The sequence below is a fragment of the Elephantulus edwardii genome, unplaced genomic scaffold, assembly GCF_000299155.1.
Source record: "Elephantulus edwardii isolate Elephantulus edwardi_28Jun2011 unplaced genomic scaffold, EleEdw1.0 scaffold00068, whole genome shotgun sequence".
NCBI lineage: Eukaryota > Metazoa > Chordata > Mammalia > Macroscelidea > Macroscelididae > Elephantulus > Elephantulus edwardii.
This window is the reverse complement of record NW_006399818.1, coordinates 6,111,865-6,138,111: the sequence shown is the minus strand read 5'-3', so window position 1 is coordinate 6,138,111 and position 26,247 is coordinate 6,111,865. Positions and strand designations below refer to the sequence as shown.

The following is a 26,247-nucleotide window of genomic DNA, read 5'->3' as shown; positions in this document are numbered from 1 at the left end:
AGGGTACACACGCAAAAAGAATAATACCCCCCCCCCCAACTTGGTCCAACTTCAGGACCTTTTTTCTCTTCTATGGAAGGAAACATGCGAAACTCTTCAGTTGCCTGTAGGAAGACTAACAACAAAGGTGGGAGACTGTTCATGGAATTATTTCTACTTTCTTTGGTTCAGATTTATTAAATTCTTTGGCTAGATTTCTTTTTAAAAGCAGGAGGCATTTGGTTAAGGAATGCCATCCAGTTTTATTAATTTCTATTTCTCACCTTCTGACATAGAACTAGGGAGCTCTGACAGCCTAGTGATAAGGAGCTGTGCTGTTAACTCAAAGGCATACAGCTCGAATCCACCACCAGCTGTACCAGGAGAGAAAAGTGGGCTGTCTCCTCCCATGAGATTTACTGCCTCAGAACCCCCACTAGAGAGCCAGTTATGAGTCAGTTCCAACTCGACACAACAAAAATAACAATTTGGAATGAGTTATCTTTACTTAAAATTAAGTATGCCTTCAGAAGACTAATTGATAATCTTGACATAACCAGGAAAAGTACTCTGGAGATTAAAAAATAGTTACTCAATATTTTAATTAATTAGGAATATGACCCAAGTAGATGAAAAGAAAGTCACTGATAATAAAATTAATAGTAAATTGGATAGCTGGATGCTTTAGCATAAAATGAAGAATTCCAGTGACCACTATTTTCAACTAAATGTTCTCTAGAAAGTCCTTAATTTACCATAGACTTAATGAGGGGAGGGGGGAAAAAAGAAATTCACATTGCCTTCTGATACCTATCAGGTAAACAGGTATTCATAAAACAAACAAGGCTTTTTGAGCTGGTGGGGAGGGGTGGGGAGGGAGAAAATTGCGGCAATGAATGAATGGAAATCCAAAACCTCTGTAAAAAAAAAACAAAACCAAAAACTAAACAAAACCACAAACACAAAAACAAACAAACAAGGCTTTCAAGGAAATTATTTGTTGTATTAGAAGATGGAAGGAATATACTGAGTCACTGTATCAAAAGGAATTGGAAGACACAGAAGAATTTCATGAAACAACATATGAGCAAGAGCCTATGGTGATGAAAGAAGAAGTTCAGGCTGCTTTGAAGGAAATGGCAAAAAATAAGGCTGCAGGAATAGATGGTATACCAATTGACATATTTCAGTCAACAGATGCTGCCCTGGACGTGCTCACCAAGTTGTGCCAAGAAATCTGGAGAACGAAAACTTGGCCAACTGACTGGAAGAGATCTATATTTGTTCCTATCCCAAAGAAAGGTGACCCAACAGAATGTGGAAACTACAGAACAATCTCACTGATTTCAAATGCAAGCAAGATTCTACTGAAGATTATCCAAAAACAACTGGAACAGCACATCAACAGAGAACTACCAGGAGTCCAGGCTGGGTTTAGAAGGGGTCGTGGTACTAGAGATATTGCAGCTGATGTTAGATGGATCTTGGCTGAAAGCAGGGAATACCAGAGGAATGTCTATCTGTGTTTCATTGACTATGCAAAGGCATTTGACTGGGTAGATCATAACAAACTATGGCTGACTCTGAGAAGAATGGGAATCCCAGAACACTTGATCGTTCTAATGCGAAACTTATACTTGGACCAGGAGGCAGTCGTCAGAACAGAGCAAGGGAACACTGCATGGTTCAAAATTGGGAAGGGCGTACACCAGGGATGCATCCTATCTCCATACCTTTTCAACCTATATGCAGAACAGATTATCCGGGAGGCTGGGCTCTATGAGGAGAAATGTGGGGTCAAGAATGGTGGACGATTTATCAACAACCTGCGTTATGCGGATGACACAACCCTGCTTGCTGAAACTGAAGAGGACCTGAAGCGCCTGCTGCAGAGTGTCAAGGACTGCAGCCTACAATATGCATTGAGGCTCAATGTCAAGAAGACAAAGATTCTCACCACTGGACCAGTTGGCAGCATCAGGATGGATGGTGAAGAGATTTGAGATTGTACACAGCTTTAGTTTGCTTGGCTCCATAGTCAACAGTCTTGGCACCAGCAGCCAGGAAATTAAAAGGTGCATTGCCATGGGAAAAGTCTGCTGTTAGGGACCTCTCCAAAGTGCTGAAGAGCAATGGTGTCTCTCTGGAGATTAAGGTGCGTCTGATACAGGCTTTGGTCTTCCCAATCACTTGTTATGCATCAGAGAGTTGGACAAGGACCAAGGAGGACAGAAGGAGAATTGATGCCTTTGAGCTGTGGTGCTGGAGAAGAGTATTGAGAATACCATGGACTGCTAGGAAAACAAACAGATTTGTCCTGGAAAGGGTTAAACCAGGTGGCTCCTTGGAGGCAAGGATTCTGAGGCTCCGTCTAACATACTTTGGACATATTGTGAGGAGAGACTGGTCCTTGGAGAGGGACATCATGCTTGGGAGGGTGGAGGGACAGCGCAGGAGAGGAAGGCCCTCTATGAGGTGGATTGATTCAGTGACTGGGATAACTGTGATGGGAGTGTCAGAGACAGTGCGATTGGCACAGGACAGAGCGGAGTTTAGGGCTGTTGTACATAGGGTCGCTATGAGTCGCAGGCAACTCGACGGCACATAACAAAATAACATTAGAAAATAGAAATAAATATTCTTTTATTCCTCTCTCACACAGTCCCTACTTAATTTTAACTTCTTACAGCGGATGTTTCCATAGTTGTGGTTTACTAGCTTAGTCTTACAAATAATCTGTAAACCATATGACCTCTTCGAATATTTATTATTATTTAAAAATTAAAAGACAAAAATGACTAACAGCTTCTTTTTCCATATAGGTAGACTGATAGATTTAGAGATATATATAGTTGACATGACACTGTGTGCCTGAATGGAGACAAACCGTGAAAACTATGTAAATATATATTATTACACTAAAACTCTATTTTAAACTGAGGTCATTCTGTTTTTGTTGTTGCTCAGGGCCTTACTTTATGTGACAATTTAAAACATGTAATAGATATTTTAAACTAATGCATATATTTAAAAAAAATTATTACTCTGAGTTACAAAAAACAACAACAAAAAACACAACAACCCATCAAAAACCAACAGGCAGGGACACATGAGAAGCAACCTATTAACACCTGCGTATCTCAAACTTTATGCTACAACCAAAATCAGATTTGAAAGATAGAAAACTGTGTATAGCAATAAGAAGGGGTGTAACGGGGACCCTACTTTTATGCATAACTATTCTGTAAACTTAAATTATTTATAAAAAGATAAACAAAAAGACCATTAAAAGTTTCCCTGCTCTAAAGGTTCACTGTAATTTAGGCTAAACGTAACAAAAATAGTCATCTAAACTTTCTTTTAAAAAGTGTCATTATTTTATCCATTAAAGAGAGGTATTATCAGACAGAGTTGCCAGATGCTTAAAAGCTTGGAAAGCAAAATTAATGATGACTTTACCTTTGACTCAGCAATTTCACATCAAGATTTTCCAAAGATAAATTAGTAAAATTTAAAATGTGACATGCAAGAAATTGTTAAATATGCACTTTGCCATCACCTATAATAGCATCCTTCTGAATATAAGCCATATATTCACAAAAAAAAACCCTCGCTGAATAAATGACAGCACATTCATAGTCAATCATTATGCAGTTAAAACAATAATGTAATCGCCAGGGCAGGTTTGTAGGTTGAAATCAGAAACATATAACAGTACAAAGTTGGCAGCTTTTTGTGTAAAAGGAGGAGCTTTTAAAAGAGCATAAATAAATATATAAATCTGATCTGATGTGTCTACTTTTGTTGTTGTTGTTATGTGCCGTCGAGTCGCCTGCGACTCATAGCGACCCTATGTACAACAGCCCTAAACTCCGCTCTGTCCTGTGCCAATCGCACTGTCTCTGACACTCCCATCCCAATTATCCCAGTCATTGAATCAATCCACCTCATAGAGGGCCTTCCTCTCCTGCGCCGTCCCTCCACCCTCCCAAGCATGATGTCCCTCTTTAAGGACCGGTCTCTCCTCACAACATGTCCAAAGTATGTTAGACGGAGCCTCAGAATCCTTGCCTCCAAGGAGCCACCCGGTTTAACCCTCTCCAGGACAAATCTATTTGTTTTCCTAGCAGTCCATGGTATTCTCAATACTCTTCTCCAGCACCACAGCTCAAAGGCATCAATTCTCCTTCTATCCTCCTTGGTCATTGTCCAACTCTCTGATGCATAGCAAGTGATTGCGAAGACCTAAGCCTGTATCAGACACATCTTAGTCTCCAGAGAGATACCATTGCTCTTCAGTACTACTTTTATCTTAAAAAATAAATGAAATATAACCCAAAGTCCAATGAAAATAACGAATAAGTGAGGAGAACAAGGATGGAAGCCAAATATCCCGATTCTGTACCAATACTATATTCTCAAGAATTTGAAAAACTGCATAGGAAATGAAATTGAAAAAGGTTAGAAAGCAAAACCATTTAACAAGTTGGTGACCTTCATATACATAGGAAAAAAATTACTTAAACAGATTTGAGACAGTTTTTTTTTTACTTTAAGTATCCTAAGGACAAGAAAATGGTTAAAAAGCCTATAAAACAAAATAAACCCACAAGAAACAAAACACAAACCCCCAATACTCTCAAAATAGTAGTCTATTTCCAGTAATACTGTATTGTAAGTTATATAAATAGATAATAAATGGAAGAAAGTACCATTTTAAGAGCCAATTTATTCTGCATGAGATGGAAACAGAATACAAACAAGTTTGTCTGTTATCATAAATTGAAAATTCATCACGAGTCCATGATTTTTATAAGTATTTTCTAGCACTGGGAAAATCTGGTGTTAAGGATCTCTCTAAAGCACTAAAGAGCAACAAAAGCAGTTTAAAGACAAAGGTACGACTGATCCAAGCTGCTGTCTTTTCAACTGTTTTCTACGGGTAATGGTGGTTGCTGTGTCAGAGACAATAAGGTTGGCTCAGGACAGAGATGGGTTCAGAGCTGTTGTACATACGGTAGCTGAGTCACAAAGGACTCGACAGCCTATAACAACAACAAGCTATTGAAAGCTGGAGAATGAATAAAGAGGACAGAAGAACCAATGCTTTGGAATTGTGGTAAAGAAGAGTATGGACTGCCAATAGAACAAACAAGCCTGTCCTGGATGAAGTGCTCCTTAAAGACAAGGATGATGCAACTTCACCTCATATGCTTTGGGAATGCTGTTAGGAGGGGCCAGAGAGAGGAAGACCCTCAACAAGATGGGCCGACACAGTGACTATAACAATCAATAGGCATCAGTGGATATAGAACAATGGATTCCGTGAGGAAGGTTCATATGTGTTGTTCACAGGGTTGCTATGAGTCAAAGTGAACATCAATTCCTATTTTCTCTTCATTAGTGATACTAGGTAAAAGTGCCTAAAATACTTCAGGACTCCTAGTGGCACAAAGGTGGAGTTCACCTGCTCACCAAAGGTTAGCAATTCAAATCCCTAAGTGCCCCAAACTTGCTTCTCCAGAGAAGTCTTCCTTTAAAGATTTAGATTCTTAAAAACTCTTACAGGACAATTTTACTCTGTCCTACAGTATCACTCTGTATTACAGCAAATTTGGTCATGGTTGCTTTTAGGGCACTTTATTTTGAAATTTGCAAATAAAAGGAAAGAAAGAACTAGACCATCTAGTAGTCCTGTATGACTTTTAAATGTAAAAGATACTAAAAACATTTCCTGAAGGTTCTAGGTAAGAAAAAGCTAGTTAATAGAGAAGGGGGGGGTGGGGTGATAAAATAATTTTACAATAAAAAAGCGATGAAAACCTTTTTAAGAATGGGTTAGGCTCTCAACATCTGAAATCTATTATTAATTTCAGTACCAACAATAGGATCTTATGTACCCCCTGAAATGATGCAACAGAAGGACATAATATTTATAAAGGATTCTTGCCAATGCTAGCCAATGCCATGTATGGCTTTTTAAATGTAAATTAAAAATTCAGTTTCTTGTCCCCCATGACCACATCACACGCAATCAATGGCCGTAAGTGGCTAAACTGACAGCTGCAGCCAATTCTGACCATGGGTGGATTTGAACTGAGGACCTCTAAGCAACCTGACCTGTTACATACTACACCACCAAAGCTTATTCATAAATGGCTTGTGCCTACAATAATGGAGAGTAGATAGAGGTCATTTTCATTACTGCAGAAATACTAGCAAGAACCTTGTTACTGGTCAACTAAAGGTTAAACTGGATCCTTCAAATGTGACCTATTTGGTAAAAGGATCCTTGCAGATAAGATCAAGTTGAGGCCATTATGATGGGCCCTAATCTAATCCACAGGTACACTTAAGAAAGACACTGATGCCTAGGGAGAAGACTAAATGACAACAGAGAAAGGCTGAAAGACTGTGCCTGTAGGCCAGTACAGGAGCTAACAATGCCATGAACAGATTCTTCCCCTCCCCAAATCCTTCAGCCAAAGCATGAACCTATCAATATTTTGATTTCTGACCTCTGCAAATTTTGAATGAACAAATTTCTGCTCTTTCAAAAACCACTCCATTTGTAAAAACTTTACTGTGTTGGAAACCAATACAAACTACATAGAGAATGTATACAACACAGAAGGAAAGATTTTCATTTAGAGGCAAAGAGTGGAATGAATACTGTACTGTTCTCTTATTCGTACTGCTAAGGAAGACAAACTGGGAATATATAGGCAAGATTGATGTAGTTGTTGTTAGTTCTCCTGCTGACACTATACACCATTCATATCCTGGGCCAAAATCTCAATGTACTATTTTCAACATCCTTCAGATTTTCCTATGTTCTCCATGTTGTTGTTTTTATGTGCTATCGAGTCACTCGCGAATGATAGCGACCCTATGTACAAGAGCCCTAAACGCCATTCTATCCTGTGCCAACCTTGCCTTCTCAAACACACTCATTCCCACCACCCCATCACAGAATCGATCTATCACAGTCACCAAATTATCTTAACATATAATTTTGCAAGCCTCCATCAAATGAGGAAAGGAGCTGAGGAAATTGAAAAGATGTTATATGAAAATGCATGATTTTAAGATAAATAGAAGCCAGAAAAGATAATTCATGACTCTTAAGAGAAACTGTTTTGTATTCAAATCAAGGTTAGATTACCCCCTGTATGTTTTCCCTCCTATAAATGAGCCCATTTTTTTATACCTGTGCTTATTTGCTGTTTCCTACATTTTCCTTTTGAAAAAGCAAATTATACAGAATTTTCAGAGTAAGGAAAGAAAACGGAATGGGCTTAAATCTTGCATAGATTTAGAGTGAAAAAGGGTCAAAGGCAAAGCCAGCCATCTAGAAGTCAAAAGACAAATAGAAAACCTTACCTCTGTCTTTAATTTTTTTAAAAAATTATTATTATTGTGTGTGTGTGTGTGTGTTTACCGTCAAACTGGATCTGACTGGTACAGGAGGAGATTGTCCCTCCTCTTCAACAGAGCATATGGTGGATTTGAACTGCACACTTCTGGAATTGCAGTGCAGCTTCTTGACACTAGGCCACCAGAGCTTGCCTGTCTTTAAAATGTTTTTTTAAAAAATCAGAACTTGTTTAGGCATTTCCATTCTTAAAATATTCCTCTTAAAAATAATAAAGTAACAAAATTTAGATTCTTAATGCTGTTTAGTTAACATTTTATGAAGTATACTTGGATACAAGTGTCAACTATTGACCAAAGACTAAAATGCAAGGTAGTCAACTTATACCAGTACACAGTGATCATAAAACTAAAGTTACCTGAACACAGTGATCATAAAACTAAAGATACCTGATTGTGCTCAACTCTTCTTTGCTTGAGTGTTACTGGAGTCTTTGCTCTGCCCTTTAATGGTTCTCTCTTCTCAAGCTTGAGCTCTACTTTAGAGTCTGGAAATAACACCAGAGAAGCCATTATTTTCTGAATCATACAACAAACATCCTAATGTTACACCTCCATAGAAAAGTTTTTAATTCCACAGATCAATTGTTTAACCACAATTTGCCTTCAGGATTTTTTTTTTTACTATTTTAGTCCATGATTATTTATCTTTGCCAGCCAGAGACTGATGACCACTATTTCCTATTATTCTTTTATTTTGTTGTGGGTTTTGGAGTTTGTTTTTAGTGGAAAGCTTTTCAAAAATTAAGATATTGAAAAAGAACTCAGTATCACTATGTACAGGAATAAGTTTATTAAATATAAATGAAGAATATGAAGAGAAAAAAGATGTACAAAACTTTAAAGAAAAAAACAACAAAACTATATGATAGAATCTACATCAATTCTTTCTTTACTTGCTGTCACAAAGTCAGAATAAACTCAAAGCTGGATCCTTCAAGGAGTAGTCAGACTTAAACTACAGGAAACTGCCCCCATCTTTCCTACACCTCAATGACATCTAGTTTAAATGTTTCTTGAACTAAAAATTCCTATCTTTTTATAGGCTTCAATATCCCGCACTTGGGGTTTAACATTTGACATCTACACTTTAATAATACTGATAAAAATCTTAGTTTAATTCCCGTTTTATGGCTGTTTACCTTAGTAAAACAAACTACTTGTCAGGACATAAAGAATATTTCTTAAACAAAAGCTTTAATTAGCTTTCCAAGAACTCACTGTAGTTACTTAAAAAAAGTGGTTAAGACAGCTACGTCTTGATAACTTTCTAGTCTAGTGTAAATGTTGTTTTCTAGAAAATATAAAAAATTAAAATGTGACTTTTCTCTATACACAGTATTTATTTAGAACTAAGCAATCAACTCCATCCCCCACCTCCCAACATTTCTATGAATGGATCTATGTAGCTGTTTGATACAACACTTAGAATTAAAAAAAAAAATTAATCTTTAGTAACTCATATTTAAGAACTAAAAAATTTTAAAATCTTAACAAGTGGGTGGAAATTGGTTAAATAAGGTTTATTATAGATTCTCTTACAAATTTAAACCCCAATAGTTAATAAAAACATGACCTTCAAATAGAAGCATCCAACACAATTACAGTATTTTCACCTATTAGACTACTAAAGGGTCAAAGATGAAGTGGGGAAAAGGGTTGAATATCCACAAATACCTAATTTGTTGCAACTCCAAGAATAAAACACACATAAAACATGTTTCTGGAGACCACACAAAACTGTTCAAATTTAACAACTTTATTGAATTTGCAGAAGCATTCTACAGTAATACATTCATTAAAATCACATAGCAATTAGTAGGTACATGTATACATGTACATTTCAGAAGACAGAATAAAATTTCAGTAAGCTGAGAAGATGGACATGAATAGTATAAAATTAAGATAATGTCTAAAAGGAGCATCCTAGGGACTATATTTTTCTTAGGCTTAAGGGCACCATTTTCCATAAGAACAAAAATTTGTGTTCTATATTTATTTAAACTGTTTAATCTTACAGTCATAAAAACAGGATAAATACACTGCTTCATATAGACATAGACACCAGAATATAATTATTTAAAGCTTTTCTTAAACCAGTAATTTAAACTTTTAAACTTTATCTTTTAAAGTTTACATAGCTAACCCTAACTATCCACTGAACCATATATATCTTGAAAGAAGAACTTTGGGGGGAAAAAAAAAACAAAACCAAACAAAAACAAACCCAGCCCATCATTCTAGGGTTTGGCTAATCAGACAAACTAGCGTGATGGTGAAAATGTACCCTCCCAGACTATTCCTCATTTTCTACAGTAAGACAGCTCAAAGTATGGTCCATGCCCTGGCATTGGTCCAAGAACTATATATTACCAAATTATGAAGTGATAAGGCACTTGTAAGAGAACGTAAATCAATATATTGCTTTCTTAGTCAATTATGTTTTATTAACCAACAAATCAAAAATACTTAACTGTATCTGTCAACTAACCTACAAGGTATGCCTACATTTAAATTTTGGTACATGCTCATCTAGTCTGTGGACGATTAACATTTTACGGAATGATAGTTTGAATTACACTGATCTAGACTACTGTCAATGATATAGACATGAATAAAAAATTAGCAAAGTGAGATTAAGAGTAATAATAATAATGTGCACAAGGTCTACAAAGTAAAAATGTATTTAGATAGAAGTACTAAAAAAGAAACTGTTTCCAATGTGTAACAAATTTTAATTTTGTCCAAAGTATAAAAAGAGAATGAAAACAATGAAAAGTATTCTTGTAGTCTAATTATTGACATTTTTGTAATTTTGAAGAGTTTTAAAAAGTTTTTTATTTTTCATAAAGAAATGACATCTAAAAAGCTGACTTTCTTATTTGTACTAGGCTTCCTATTTGGGTAACTTAGAAAAATACAAAAGTAAAAAGCAGCTGTATGTAGATATTTACTTTTAGATGAAAATAACATGTTGAGTCTAAGTGCAAGATAATTTTAAATTAGCCCTATCTTTATACTAAGAAGATCTTAAAAACCAGGTAAATAGCTCACATGTAAATAGCTATAACTGTTAGAAAAGTGCCTAAATTCTCCTATTAAAGAGTTTTTTTTAACTTGGGTTTTAGTTTTTAGTCCCACGTTTTTTAACTATTTTATGCACGTCTCCTCCAAATAATGTTCCACCTTTAAAGGGGATAGCTGCCAGTCTATTCTTGGAAGCTGGACTAATTTTGCAATCTTTCAGCAAGAGACGGCGTCGCCCAAGAGTGGACGATGCCATGGTACGAGCTGCCACTTTCACTTCATCAAATGCAGCGTCACAAAGAAATGAGGCTGCATCATATGTTTTACTCAGAATCTCAAGGGCTTGGGGTGTCTGACTAGGATCAGAACGAAGAAGTTGTGCAGCCTGGCTAATGTCTTTCTGCATAGCTCTAACTACATAGGCAGTATGGGTTGCAATCTGCAAACCTGATGCTGCAGCTTCATATGTTTTACAAAGTGCTGAATCCAACTGTTTATCACAAGCCTCAGTGGAGGCTGCTTGAGTATCTCCTGGTGGAGAGGCTTCAGAAATAAACCCTAGGATTTCATCATCTACTTTGGGAACTGATAATATCTCTGGTGCCTCTCTAGAAGAAACTGGATACTTGCATGCCAACGAGGGCAGTTGCTTGTCAATGTGCTGCCATTCCTCTTCAATTACTTTTAAAATAGATTCATGTAGGGGGAAGGAGAGTTCAGAGGAATTTATTTTATCACGTCTTGATTGCTTAGACATTTCAATGCCTAATGTAGTGAGTGAGCGAGAAACAACAGTTTTAGCACAAGACGACATTGATTCATCTCCGGATGTATTTTGAAAAGATGTAAAGGAACCCAAATCTCTTTCTTCCACTGACTTTTCACTACATCTAGGGACTTTTCGTGGGGGAGACTGGGATTCAGCTTCCTGAAAATTAGATCGATCAGTTCTCTTCCGTGTGCTTTCTACATCCAGTGGGGGTAGAGAGAGAGAAGTCCCAGGTAAATGACCTACCCCACCTTGGATCAAGAGAGAATTGACATAATCTCTGATTGCCTGGGCAAGTGGTGGAGAAATTACTTGAGATCTCTCAGACTCTTCTAATTCCTCTCTTTCACTGGAGAATATCAACTGATCTGAACTATGAGGCCTTTCAGTATATAATGGCCGATTTCCACTTTTTTCTCCACGGCAAATATTTTCTATTATTTCTTTATAGTGAGTAGTAGTGGTTTCTTTAATTAGTGGAGAGCCTGTAGCAGAGACCAACCTACCAGCAAACTGATGCTGAGAAGATGAACCTTCCTCTAAACCCCTATCCTGGGTAGACTTGGAGGATATAAACAAATTCTCCCCTGAGACTAACTTTTCCAACTGTCCTCTTATAGGCAACATTGTAGATATAACAGGTTCCCTAGGTGCGTCTCCCTTAGAAGTATGTACTTTCTTTGCCTGTAGTTCAGTCCTACCCAAAGGTGGACGGGTAGAGATTTCAGGAAAAGAAATACCCTGAAAAAATCCACCAGAGGGAGTAGTTGGAAGTTCAGAAAAAGGAACAAAATCCCTAGTGGACTTCGTTTTCTTGTGTTCTTTCTTCTTTCCTGTAGAGGCAAAAGAGGCAGGAAGTTTAAGCATTACTTGTGTTGAGCTTACTCTCTGCCTCTTTGCTAAAATAGAGCTGTTGAAGAAAAAGGCTCTACAATGCATACTCCTAACAAGCAATTTGGCTGACTGTGCTGTCAAGCAATTCTTACAGAAATGTAAGCACTTAAGAGTCAAATTAAACAACTGCAAAACTAAGCAGTAAGTTACACAAATAACAGCTTATAAAACACTAAACTGTAAAAAAAAAACCAAACAAAAAAAACACTAAACTGTGCTTATTATTTAACGATCATCAAATTTTCTTAATACAGATTACTGAAAACATGGTCAATTATTTGCTTTAAAGCATCCTAGAAATCAAATTATCTAGCAAACACTATATAAATAATATAAATAAATCCCCATCAAGAGAAAATGTCATGTGTAAATACTACCAATATACACATTTATAAGGAATAAAACAGATATAATACGGTGTATAAGATATATAATAAGATAAAAAGATTAGATATAAAAAAAGAAGATTAAAAAGTGTAAACATGGACTGACATAGGGATTGGGGGGAGACTGAGAAAGATGGGTTAAATAATGTATACTGCATTGAAACAGATGAGGGAAAAAACTGTTTAAAAGGGATTGTGATTAAGTACTTTTGTCTTGGCAGGAGTCCAGAGCAAAGGCTGCATAGTGGAGCAGACCTGGTGGGAGGGACTGTAAAACAATGAAAGAATTTTTCTTTTACTTTTCCAAGAGGGGAGTGTACTGGGGGACAGGGTTGGGAGGGGAGAAAAGTGCAACAATTAATGAATGGAAATCCAAAGTCTCTGTAAATTTTCATTGAAATTAATAATAATAAAAAAAATTTTTAAAGTGTAAACATTTAGCATGCTATCAGATGTTTTAAAACACAAATACTATAATGAACTAAATATATGCATGCGTAAATGTCTGAAGAAGAAACTGGAAAGAACCATCAAATCAATGATAATGGTTGTTTCTTTGGAAGTGTTAAAAGGAATGTGAAAATGGGGAATTAATGTGTACTGTTTGATTCTCTTAGAAAAAAGAGATTAGAAACAAAAAGATAATGAGCAATTTTAAATGCTTGAAAATACTTGTACTGTTTTTTAGAATTGTCAACAAGAGATTATATTCAAATGACTTGCAAGGCAATAATGAATGATTTGAACACAAAATATGCACCTTATTATACAGTTTTACATCTTTCTCTTTTAATTATTGTATCTTAAAATGAGTCTAGGGAAAAGGACATACATTTTATTGACATAATTTAAAATTTTACCTTCTTCATTGTCACTGTATCTGTCAGAGTCATTACTTCCATTCTGCCTTGTGTTTTCTGCTGAAGAAGAAACTGCTGGCAGAGGTGTAGATGACCTGGATTCTGTTCCTTGTTCCCTTAGTTTCAGCAGCTTTTTCTCATATAGCTTCCTGGTTGTTCCTGAATTAAGACAGAACTTCCTTTAGAAGCATTCACTGCTACATATTCTTTAGCTATTGTGTTTTTATCTATTCCTTTTTATTTATTTGCCCCTATATTTATTTAAGAGATTTGGACAATGACCAAGGAGGATAGAAGGAGAATTGATGCCTTTGAGCTGTGGTGCTGAAGAAGAGTACTGAGAATACCATGGACTGCTAGGAAAACAAACAGATTTGTCCTGGAAAGGGTTAAACCGGGTGGACATGTTGTGAGGAGAGACTGGTCCTTGGAGAGGGACATCATGCTTGGGAGGGTGGAGGGAGAGCGCAGGAGGGGAAGGCCCTCTATGAGGTGGATTGATTCAGTGACTGGGATAATTGGATGGGAGTGTCAGAGACAGTGCGATTGGCACAGGACAGAGCAGAGTTTAGGGCTGTTGTACATAGGGTCGCTATGAGTCGCAGGCGACTCGACGGCACATAACAACAACAACCCTCTCATATACAATTCCGACTGAAGAGCCTTGTACAACTCACTACTCTTGCCTGTGCAGACTCCCTATGTCTCGGTCTTGGCTATACTGCCTCTGGTACTATGTGACCTTTATCTTTTATGTGTCTACATAGGAAAAAAAAATTTTTTCTCAATAATTTCATTCTACTTCTTGAAGAATTGCCTAATTTATACTTCACAGCTCCTAAGCAGAGCTTCAAACCAGTTCATTCTGGTTTGATCCCTTTGAAACTTTGCTTTTAAGAAATCAATCTTGGGGCCTAGAGGTAAGAAACAGCACTGCAATCTCAAAGGCACACAGTTCAAATCTACCAGCTGCTCCACAGAAGGATGGGTAATCTCTTTCTGTGTGATTAACTGCCTTTAAAAACCCACTGGAGGGTCAGTTACAGGTCGGTTCTGACTAGATGGTACACAACAACATAAATACCTTCTGCGTTACACAGAAAAGGAAAAGACTATAAATTATAGCTAAATAGAGCTCCTCAGTAAAAATTATGGTAAGTGGGTATTATTACATACACCCTGCTCCCAAGAAGGAAGCAAAATAAACTGATAATGAACTCTTAAAATATATCAACATTAATGTAAAAACAAGTGTTTTTCTTTTGTTTCACAGTAGCTGTATGTCTTTCCTTGCATTCAACTGAGATGTGTAAAATAAAAATGAATTTTTAAAAGAAACAAAGAGCTAGAAATGTTTTGCTAAATAGTATTAAGATCATTAGTGTTCAAGACCTCAAACCTGTTACTGAATTGGTTCTTAAATTCAGGCGGGATAGACTCAAGATTAAATTTTTATTCCAGTGGATTTGACTTTATTTATCTTTAATTTGAACTTGCACATGAGTAGCTGATGGTCTGTTTTGCAATCAACACCAGGCCTAGTTTTCACTGCTGCCACTGAAATTCTCCAATGATTCCTCCCACAGATCCCATCAGGTGAAATCCATGTGTATAGCATGCATTTATGTTTCTTATAAAAGGTATTTGCTATTAATAAATCAATTGTGCAGAATTCTATCCTTCTATCCCCAGCCTCATTTCTGTCACCAAGTCCATGTTTTCCAGCCACTGATATTTCTTCCTGGTTCCCAACTTTTACATTCCAGTCACCATCTCGTTTGCATGTTAGATCAATTTTGCAAAAGTTGGTAGAAATAATCTATTTCCTCCTCTTTGGCTTTGGTACATAAATTTTAATGATACTGTTATTAAGAAGTCTTCCCTGTATGCCTATGGATATTATTCTATCACTCACAACACTATTTCAGGATGGATCTAGAAACAGCCTTTTTAACGACAAAAGCAACCCCATTATTTCTCACCTTTTCATCTCATATGACTGTCTGATTCAAAATGCCCCATGCCAATCCATGTCATTTCACCAATACCTATCAATGTTTATTTGTTCCATTTCTTTCTTGATAGGCTGGGCTTTATGACGAGTAAGTGGCATCAGGACTGTAGGAAGGCTCATCAACAACCTACATTATGCAGATGACACAATACTGATTGCTGAAACTGAGATGGACCTGAAGCTCTTGCTGCAAAAGGTCAAGGACTGTAAAATCTTCAATTGAGGATTGAAGCTCAACATCAAGACGACAAAGATTCTCACCACTGGGCCAACTGGCAGCACCATGATAGATAGAGAAGAGATTGGGGCTGTTAACAATTACAGCTTCCTTGGCTCCACAATAAACACTATTGGACCCAGCAGTCAGGAAATCAAAAGACAAATTACATTAGGTAAATCTGCTGTCAGGGACCTTTCCAGAGTATTGAGAAGCAACGATGTCAGTCTAGAAACTAAGGTGCACCTGATCCAGGCCATGGTCTCTGCAATTATTTACTATGCACTAAAGAGCTGGAGCTATAGTGCTGGAGAAGCGTTCTGAACATACCATGGACCAGCAAGAAAACAAATAGGTCTGTGTTGGAGAGGGTAAAACCAAGTTTCTCCTTGGAGGCTAAGATTCTGAAGCACCTTCTCACACACTTTGGGCACGTGGCCAGGAGGGAAGGGCCCTGGAAGAATGACATCCTGCTTGGTGGGTGGAGGGATATGCAAGAGAGAAAGAACCCAGATGAGATGGATTGATAACAGTTATTGGGGCAGCTGGGGTTGGTGTGTCAGAGTCAGTGAGATTGGCTCAGGACATGACAGGCTTCAGAGCTGTTGAACACAGGGTTGTGATGAGTTGTAGGTGATTCAATGGCACACAACAACAACACTATTAAGATGACTTAGTGCGTATTGGTATGTAATACACATTTTCAGTTTTTCTTTTGAAATTTTAAATAAAAGATTTAAGGAGAGCATCAAATGTCAGTTGGCAATTCTATGAATAGGTTTATTATCTATTTGATAAAAAAAAAATTAAATCCCATTTACAAAAAGCAAACTTCCAAATCTCTACAGTATTCAATAGGCCAGAAAACATAGATGGAAAAGGACTTTCTCAACCTGAGGTCAGTATCAAATCAAATCTACTGCCTCTGAGATTTCATCTCACCCACAGGACAGACTAGAATTGTCCCCAAAAGTTTCCAAGGCTCTCCTCTCTGGTGGTCTTGATAAGGAGTTGAGCTGTTAACTCAAAAGTAGCTGCTCTGTGAAGAAAGGGTAGTCTCCATGTGATTTATAGCTTCTGGATATCTGCTGAAGGGTCAGCTATGGTCTGGTTCTGATTGGATGGCATATAACAACAATCTTTACAGAAGCAATCTGTCACATGTTTCCTTCTGGAACACCTGAGCACTTAACTTACTGTTACTCCAAAAATAAGGCCTAGCAAAATCATACACTTGACAGTAACAAAATTATAACAATCTAAGTTCTTTTTTATGGTCAAAGTTTGTTCATAAGAGTGTCATCAATTCCAGAGGAGCGAACTGGGGGTTGGGAATAAAGTGCAACAATGATGAATGAAAATCCAAAATCTCTGTAAATGTTCATTAAAATAAAATAAGAAGTATCATCAATTTCACGTGGCTAAGACTTTTAAAATGTACTTTCATAACAGAAAAAAGGACACTATGCTATTGTTATGTGCTGTTGAGTGGCCTTGAGACACGCAGAGACCCTATGTATGATGGCCCTAAACCCTGCTCAATCCTGTGCCAACCTTATTGTCTCCGACACACCTACCCTCATTAACCCAGTCATTGAATTAATTCATCTCACTGAGGGTCTTCCTTTCCTGCGCTGTCCCGCCACCCTTCCAAACATGATGTCTGCAACATGCTCAAAGTATGTCAGATGAAACTTTTTAAAATCCTTTCCTCCAAGGAGTAGTAGCCTGGTTTCACCTACTCTAGGACAAACCTTTTGTTCTCCTGACAGTCCATGATATAGTGAATACTCTTCTCCAGCACCACAGCTCAAAGGCATCAATTCTCTTTCTATCATCTCTAGTCATTGTCCAGCTGTCTGATGCATAGCAAGTAACTGCAATGACTATGGCCTGGATCAGGTGCACCTTGATCTCCAGACTGACGTCATTGCTCTTCAGTACTCTGGAGAGATCTCTGAAAGCAAACTTTCTCAATGCAATTTGTCTTTTGATTTCCTGGGTGCTGGTACCAAGGGTATTGATTGTGGAGCCAAGCAAACTAAAGCTGTTAGCAATCTCAATCTCTTCACCATATATCATAATGCTGCCAATTGGCCCAGTGAAGAGAACCTTAGTTTTCTTGATGTTGAGCTTCAATTCATATTGAAGGCTGCAGTTCTTGACTTTCTGCAGCAAGGGCTTCAGGTCCTCCTTGGTTTCAGCAAGCAAGGTAGTGTCCTCTGCATAAAAGGTTGATGAGTCTTCCTCTAATCCTGATGCCACACCCCTAACAGAGCCCAACCTCCCAGATGATTTGTTCTGCATATAGATTGAAAAGGTATGGAGACACATCCCTGGCATACACCCTTCCCAATTTTGAACCATGCAGTGTTTCCCTTTCTCTGTTCTGAAGACTGTCTGCTGGTCCAAGTATAGGTTTCACATAAGCAAAATCAAATGTTCTAGGATTCTTATTCCCCTGCACGTTTGTTGTGATCCACACAGTTAAACACCTTGCAGAGATAATGAAACACAGATAGGCATTCCTCTGGTATACTGTGCTTTCAACCAAGCTCTATCTAACATTAGCTATAATACCTGTAGTACCATGGCCTCTTCTAAACCCAGCCTACACATCTGGCAGTCCTCTGCTGATGTGCTGTTCCAGTAGTTTTTGGATAATTTTCAGCAGAATCGTGCTAGCATGTGATATTAGTGATACTACTTGTTAATTTCTGCACTCTAACTTGAGTTCTAGCCACGAGCCTGCCACTTGCCACTCATGTAGATTAACTTGGCCATTTTAATTACCTCAGTTTTCCCTAAACTGTCATATACGTATTTAGAACCTTATGGCCTTACTAAAGAATGCTGACATGATCACCATATGAAATATAACAATTTGGCAATTAACTGGTTCAGCTCTTAAAACTTTCATTTCTATTTAAGGAAACAAATGTGGAGGCCACATAATTAACAGAATATAGGACAGACCGGTTAAAATCCAACCTTTTAATTGTTATGGGAGAAAGGAAAAAAATTTGAGAGTACTATTTCACAGAAAAACATCATTGACTTTTACTAGCTTACCAACAATGGGGCCAGGATTCACTCCATATTTTACAAGCTGATCCAGAAGATCTTCATTGGTGAGCTCTGTTACATCTAGATCATCTTTATCTTCTAGTCTGGGTTTATCCGTTTTCTTTGTAGCTTTCTGAAAACAAAGTTCAGTTACTCTTTCTACACGAATTATCTGCACAAATAACTCTGTAAAATTATTGTGATAAAACATGCATATTCACCCTTCAAGTTGATTTTTTTTATTAAGTTCCAACCATTTGATTAAATTAGAAATGTCATTATTTTTAGAAATTGTGCAAACCTAACAATTAACTAAAATTTTTAATGGTATTATTGTTTAAAATACGAAATTTTGGTTACCTCCCTAAAGGGAAAGTTTTGCTACAAAAAGTAAAAAAGATGAAAAAAAGGACACCCAAGTATGCATCTGGAAGCAGGATTGGCATCCACTTCCTAAACATGCCTTCTGAAACTCAATGAACTTTGATAAATGTCGATAGTTCCAGAGGGGCTTCAGGCCATTTCTTCATAGGATCGCCAAGAATCATGCTCGACTGGAAGGCAATCAACAACAGCTTTCCAACCAACTACCTCCTCGTTTTCTTACATAACCTTTAAAAAATTACACCGCATCTCTTAAAGCATTTAACTCCTCTCTCGAATGGCAAAGAAGATATGAGCATGATATGTGCAAAACAAAGTCAGATTAGGTTAAAACATTTTCATTCACATAATTGTAAACTACTACTGACAATGAATAGAGACAATAGAAGAATTGATGTCTGAGTTGTGGTGCTGGAGAAAAGCACTGAATGTTCCATGGAATGCCAAAGGAACAAATAAGTATGTCTTGGAGAGGGTGCAACTGGAGTGCTCTTTGGAGGCAAGGGTGCCGAGGTTTCCCCTCACATACTTTGGGCATGTTGCTAGGAGGGGCTATTCCTTGGAGAAGGACATGATGCTGGGAAGGGTAAAGGGTCGTCAAAGGAGAGGAAGAAGGTGGAATGACTGCTGCAATGGGCTCTTGTGTGTCAGGAAGTATGACACAGGGTTCAGATCCGTTGTTCAAAGAATAGCTATGAGTCGTACTCGACAGTGTTTAGCAACTGATCTCTTCTGATAATCCTTAAAAGTTTCAATTGAGCCAGAAAACTTTAAGCCCTTGTGAGAAGAGTTTATATTTAACTATATTAAAAGATCTCCTTTAAACAAAGAAGTGACATTAATGTTCTCCTGGTAAAAATGTTGTCACTGGAGTAAGACTAATGAAGAAACTGGGACTTCTTGGTCACTTATCACCTCTGGTTACTCAGTTAGGGTTAGCTCTCTCTATGTGACCTTTTCACTAACAAACAAAAGAATGTAGAACAAGCTTTCAAGGAAATGTCAAAAGCAGCTTTTAAATAGTCTAATTCTGGAAAGGAGCTCTGGTGGCCTAGTGCTAAGAATCTGGGCTGCAATACCATAGACATGTCGTTGCAATCCACCAGCTGCTCCTCAGAAGGGTGGGCATTCGCCTCCTATGGAATTAACAGCCTCTGAAAAGCAGCTGGAGGGTCAGCTATGGGCCAGTTTCTACAAAAACAACAACAAAACCCAAAATGACTACTTAAATAATGGTCATGAAAATCAGGCAAAGTCAACGTAGGCCCATATTACTATACAGCAAGCAGGGGAGCCTACACTGCATCTTGGGAGGTATGTGTGTGTGTGGTTTTTTATTTTTCCCCCAAAATGGGTAAAACTGTATGGCTTTGTAACTTTATAACCATGGGGGGGGGGGGGGGGTGTAGGAAGGAGGAGTGTTTTAGTTTTGATAAATGTTTAAGACTTCACATATAGCAAGATTACAAATGTGTGTTTCTTTTAGATAGGCTAGTGAAAACAATTACATCATGAGAAATCTTTAAAAATGACTGAAGTTCTAGAGAAGGCATTTTTGGAGGGCTGAAATACATAGATATACAGATCTAGAGTTATGAGGCACAAATATTGATGCAAATCATGTCCTGGTGTCTGAATAACTGTGTAGTAGTCTATATAATTCTACAGTCAGAGCCCTAATTTCTTTGGACAGGATCTCTTAATAAATCACATCTATTTTAAAGATCTAATTGATAATTTTCCAAAAAGCAGCAGACAGATTGTTGTTGTGTACTGTCAGTGGGAACCAAGCCACAGCTGACATTCCAACAGGTTTTCAGAGGCACTTAATCACATGGGAGAGGAGACTGCTCATTTTTCCTCCCAAGGAGCAGCTGGTGGATTTGAACTATGTGCCTTCGGGACTGCAGTGCAGCTTCTTAGCACTAGGGCACCAGAGGTGGGCCAGATTGATTGGGGAGGAAAAATGCCCAAGATAGTGTAAAACTTGAGAAATCCAGAATCCAGGTAGGTAAGAATCTATCAGAAAAGGAAAGCGTAAATATTTTCCACTAAAATAAGGGGTAGGGGTGGAGGGGAGAGAAGCACCCTGTCCAAGGGAGAAGACTTGGGAAAAAAGGCAACTTTCTGAGCTCTCCTAAGTTCTGCTGCACACCACCAATACCTTAAATAATAAGTGAAAGGTCAATCAAGTTCATAATACTTGTAGAAAGTCCATTCACCTAATTCAAATACTACTGCCAATAAAACATCTAGAAATACCAATTTCTTGCAACAAGCCCAGAGTTTCCAAGAAAAGTCCTGGAAAGCAAAACACCTCTCTCCACTTTGTTACCAGTTGCTTATACAAATAAGTTCATCTTCTCTAGATGGTGGATTCCTTGAAGGAACACTCATCAAATCTGGCTTTTTTTTTTCATTTTTATTTTATTATTTTGTGTGTTTGTGTACCATCAAATCAGATCTGACTGGTACAGGAGGAGATTGTTCCTTTTCCAGCAGAGCATCTAGAGGAACTGAACCGTGCACCTCTGGGATTGAAGTACATCTTCTTGCCACTAGACCACCAGAGCTCACCAAATCTGGCTTATTTTTAAAGCCTCAGTTGTGATTATTAATCTTGGGTGTGAGAATGCTGCATCTTTAATGAGGATCTCACATGACTTACAGGCTACTACGAGTTGGAGATGACTGACAGAAGCATCAAAGATACTCTCAATTCTGAATCTTAAGAATCTAAAGTAAAAGAGAATCTGACACAGAAAATTAGGCACCCATAAAGGAATGAACATGCCATGTGAAGAGGAAAAAATTAACTTAGGTTTGAAAATCTTATTAAGGTTATGAAGATTCTTATTAAGAAATAATAAAAGGTAAGAGAGCTCTGGTGGCCTAGTGGTAAGAAGCTGCACTGCAGTCCCGAAGGCAAATAATTCAAATCCTCCAGCTGCTCCTTGGGAGGAAAAATGAGGTTTAAATCCACCACATGCTCCTGCTGGAGAAGGAGGGGCAATCTCCTGTGTCAGTAGATCCAACTCAATGGTATTCAAGAGAAAAAAGAAAAAGATAATAAAGGTAAAAAAAAAAGAGGCTTATCAAATCATAGTAGGAAATTAATTTCTGTGAAGAGACTGCGACTGTTAACAGCTTCTGCTCATGGCTCCACAATCAACACTCTTGGTACCAGCACCCAGGAAATCAAGACACTGCACTGGAAAGTCCGCTGTCGGGGACCTCTCCAGAGTCCTATAGAGGAGCAACAATGTCAGTCTGGAGACCAAGGTGTGCCCAATCAAGGCCTCAGTCTTCACAATTACTTGCTATGTGTCAGAAAGCTGGATAATGACTAGGGATGACAAAGGAATCGATGCCATTGAGCTGTGGTGCTGGAGAAGAATATTCAATATACCATGGACTGCTAGGAGAACTGGTTTGACCTAGAGTGGGTGAAACCAGGCTACTCCTTGGATGGGGACATCATGCTTGGGAGGGTAGAGGGACAGCACAAGAGAGTAAGACCTTTAATGAAACTGATTGACTCAGTGACTGGGGTAAGGTGTCATGAGACAATAATGTTGGCTCAGGATGGAGCATAGGGTTGTGCATAGATAGGGTCACTATAAGTTGCAGGCAATTCTAAGGCAAATAATAACAGTAACATATTTCCTTAAAACAAATAATAAAACACTAGAAGTAAAGACATTCCCAGCAAATATGCATAAGGTAGGCCAACAGAACCTCTTCAAATCCCCCCCCCAAATCTGTACAGAGAATGTTACAGAAGTCATTTTATAAAAGATAAAATTAACAATTTAAAAATTGGGAGTCAGGTGGTATGATGTACATGACTATCAAGGCAGGAGTGTCCTTTAGGAAGGAGCTATAAATATAAATGTTACTGATTTCTGCTTCTCATTTAACTAAAAAAAAAAAACAAAAACAAAAAACCAAAACCAAAACAAACAAACAAACAAAAAACAAAAACAAAACCCCCCCAAAAAACCACAAAACTATTAAGTGCCTATCATGTGTCCAGTATTACTATTTCTTCTCAACTACCACCTGTCTTTTTCAACTTTAAAACCAAATATTCCATCATACTACCTATGATCTACTCTTCTTTTAGTAGCTCAGTTGTTAGGTGTCGTAATTTATATCGTCTGTGTATAACCTTTGGTACTAGCAGTCAGGACATCAGGAGATGAATTACACTGGGAAAGTGTGAAGTCAGGGACATCTCCAAATTACTGAGAATTATGTCAGTATGAGGAATAAGGTGTGCCTGATTCAAGCCATGGAGCCATGGTCTTTTCAGTCATTTGAAGTGCATCTGAGAGCTGGTCAGTGGCTAATAAGCCGGATACAACTGATGCCTTTGTACCGTGATGTTGGATAGAAGTGCTGACTAGTCCATGGAGTACCAAAAGGACAGATTATGTCTTGGAGAAAGTGAGCCAGAATGCTCCCTGGAGGCAAAGATAATGAAGCCTCATCTCACATACCCTGAGAAGCTATTCCTTGGAAAGGGTCATCATGTTTGGAAAGGTGGAGGGTCCACAAAAAAGAGGAAGACTTTCAACCAGATGGACTGGCAAAGTGATTGTAGCAATGGACTAAAGGATGTCAAAGAGTGTGAGGATGGCACAGGATAGTGCAGGGTTCAGATCTGTTGTTCTTAGTGTCAGTATGAGTTATACGCGACTGTATGTCACCTAACAACAACATGTACAATTGAATGAAATGCTACCCTATTTTGCACCATCCACACATTATTTGCTGTATTTAAGCTTGCTGTTTCAGTCACTGTGTCAATTCATCTCACTGAGGGTTCACTTCTTTTCCAAGCATGCTGGCCATTTCGGGATAGCACACTTCAAATATGCCAGATGAAGTACAGTAACAACCACTATCAGATAGGTTCTACTGAGTACCTACTGTGTACCAAGCGGTGTTCTTAGGCCTTACTGAATTTTAACAATTACCCTCATATTTTATAAGTGAGGCAACTGAAATCTAAGATAATGTGATTAGTTCAGGCAATTTAGAAATCATTTTCACATCCTTCCAATACTGAAAAATATATTACAACTTTCCACTATAAAACCATACTTCATAGACACTGCAATAAAACAAGTTGCCACATTTTTTGTTTCCCAGTACATGTATGTTTACTTTATATAGTCTATTGTGTACAATAACATCACATTTTCAGGATTGTCAGAATGACCAAGATGTGACAGTCACTAAGCAGGCATATGCTACAGAGAAAATGGCTCTGATAAAACTTGCTTGATGCACATTTGTCATAAATCTTTAGAACCTTGTTCTGTCTTAATAAAACACCAACATCAGAGAAGTGAAAGAAAATGAGGTATGTCTGTATTAGTCTGACAGCAAAGACAGTTTAGAAAGCATATGTTTGATAGTGAGCATAAAGCACTGTACATATTCTATGGACACTAAACATTTTACTATAGTAAACAGTGGTCAACTTAAGAATTTATATTTTCATATCAGCAATCAAAATACAGCCATGGATTGACTGTCTAATAGACCAACTGTATACAAGTTCAAAACGGAAATAAATCTGACAGAAAAAAAAATTTCATGACTAGCACATTTTTTAGAGTTGTATTCTAGATCTTAAGATATTTTGTCAAGAATGTTTAATTCTAGGTTGAGAAGGGGTGAGTAAAGGAAATGGGAAAGATCCAGTGTGAAAAACAATGTACACTAACTCTGTAAGTAAACCACTATAAAATAAAAATTTTCTTAAAAAAAAGAAAGAAAATTTGTAATACACATAACCAGACCATGCAAGAATACTGTGCTCCACTGGATCCCAGACAGCTACACCTTCTATGTTTTGCACCACCAACAAAAGGGCAGACTGCCAACTCTGTAAATGTTTATGAGTCACAAACTGGGTAATTTCAACACCTAAAACTACTGGTATCACCATGATACTTGTACAACAAGAATAGCTCCTTAGAAACAAAACAAAATTAATTTTTTTCACATCAAGTCACTATAAGAACCTGATCACAGCGATGACTAAAATAAAACATTTCCCCCTTTAAATATTCTTCATAATCCTCTGATTATGCAGCAGGTCTACTCTATGCAAATATTTGATCCTTGCCAACCACTTTGTATTAAAAATATTGACTGTTGTTATGTGTCCTTGAGTTGCAAGGAACTCTGACCCCTTCAACAGGTTTTCAGAGGCTGTCAATCACAATGATTGTTCATTTTTCTTCTGTACTGCAGCTGAGTGATTTGAAGGACAAGGCTTTGGGCTGTGAGCTCAATTTTAATCACTAGGCCACCAGACACACACAACTTCGTCTGACATACTTTGGGCATGTTGCAAGGAGGGACTGGTCCTTGGAGAGGGACATCATGTTTGGCAGAGTGGAGGGGCGGCGAAGGAGCGAGACCTTTGATGAGATGGATCGATTCTGTGACTGGAGCGGTTGGGAATGTGTTTGAGATGGCTAGGTTGGCACAGGATAGAAAAGCATTTAGAGCTCTTGTACATAGGGTCGCTATAAGTCGCAAGCAACTCCATGGCACATAACAACAACAACAACAACAACCAGAGCTCCCTAAAATATTAAATACTTCTTTAAAAAAATCAGTTGCATCCGCAATTCTCAAGTACAACGTTTATATATTTGGCTTTCTCCTTTCAAAAAATTTGTTCTTACACTATTAGAAAGAAAACGAATAAGGACTAAAACATAGTGTACACAAAATTGAAAGGGTGGAGAAATTATAGACCAGTGATTATAAATATCCTTAATATTCCTTGTCTGTAAACTTTCCAAGGTTCCTTCCCAAAGTTATTTTTCCTATGGCTCTTAAAAACAAAACAAATCCCAAACAACTCACTTTTACTTAATATGCTTTAAAACAAAAATGCAACTTCTGATTAACAAACAAAATTAGCTTTCTCAATTTGGTGGAATCTAGCTAAGGAACAGAGTTGCTGCAGTTGATCCCAAAGTAGAAATGGTCATAGGTTTTCCAAACCTGTTCATCTTGACAGAAACTGCCACACCTCTGTCCTACGGAGTGGCTGGTGGATTGGAACCACTGATCTGTTAGTAGCCAGGGCTCCGAGAGTTGTTGTGTACTACAGAGTGGCAACCGACCTATAGCTGACCCTCTGGCGGCTGTTAATTGCACAGGAGAGGAGGAGACTGTCGTCGTCC

General features: G+C 37.8%; 1 protein-coding gene across 1 annotated transcript in view; it reads right to left on the bottom strand.

Moving 5' to 3' along the window:
- Positions 1-10,537: 10,537 nt before the first annotated feature.
- Positions 10,538-26,247, bottom strand: part of TMPO (thymopoietin) — a 19,938-nt gene continuing 4,228 nt past the window's right edge. The window contains exons 2-4 of the mRNA XM_006888500.1: positions 18,653-18,779; positions 13,350-13,508; positions 10,538-12,042 (exon numbers count right to left, since the gene is read on the bottom strand). Coding sequence (XP_006888562.1) covers positions 10,538-12,042; positions 13,350-13,508; positions 18,653-18,779 — 1,791 coding nt within the window. The remainder of the gene's footprint in view (positions 12,043-13,349; positions 13,509-18,652; positions 18,780-26,247) is intronic.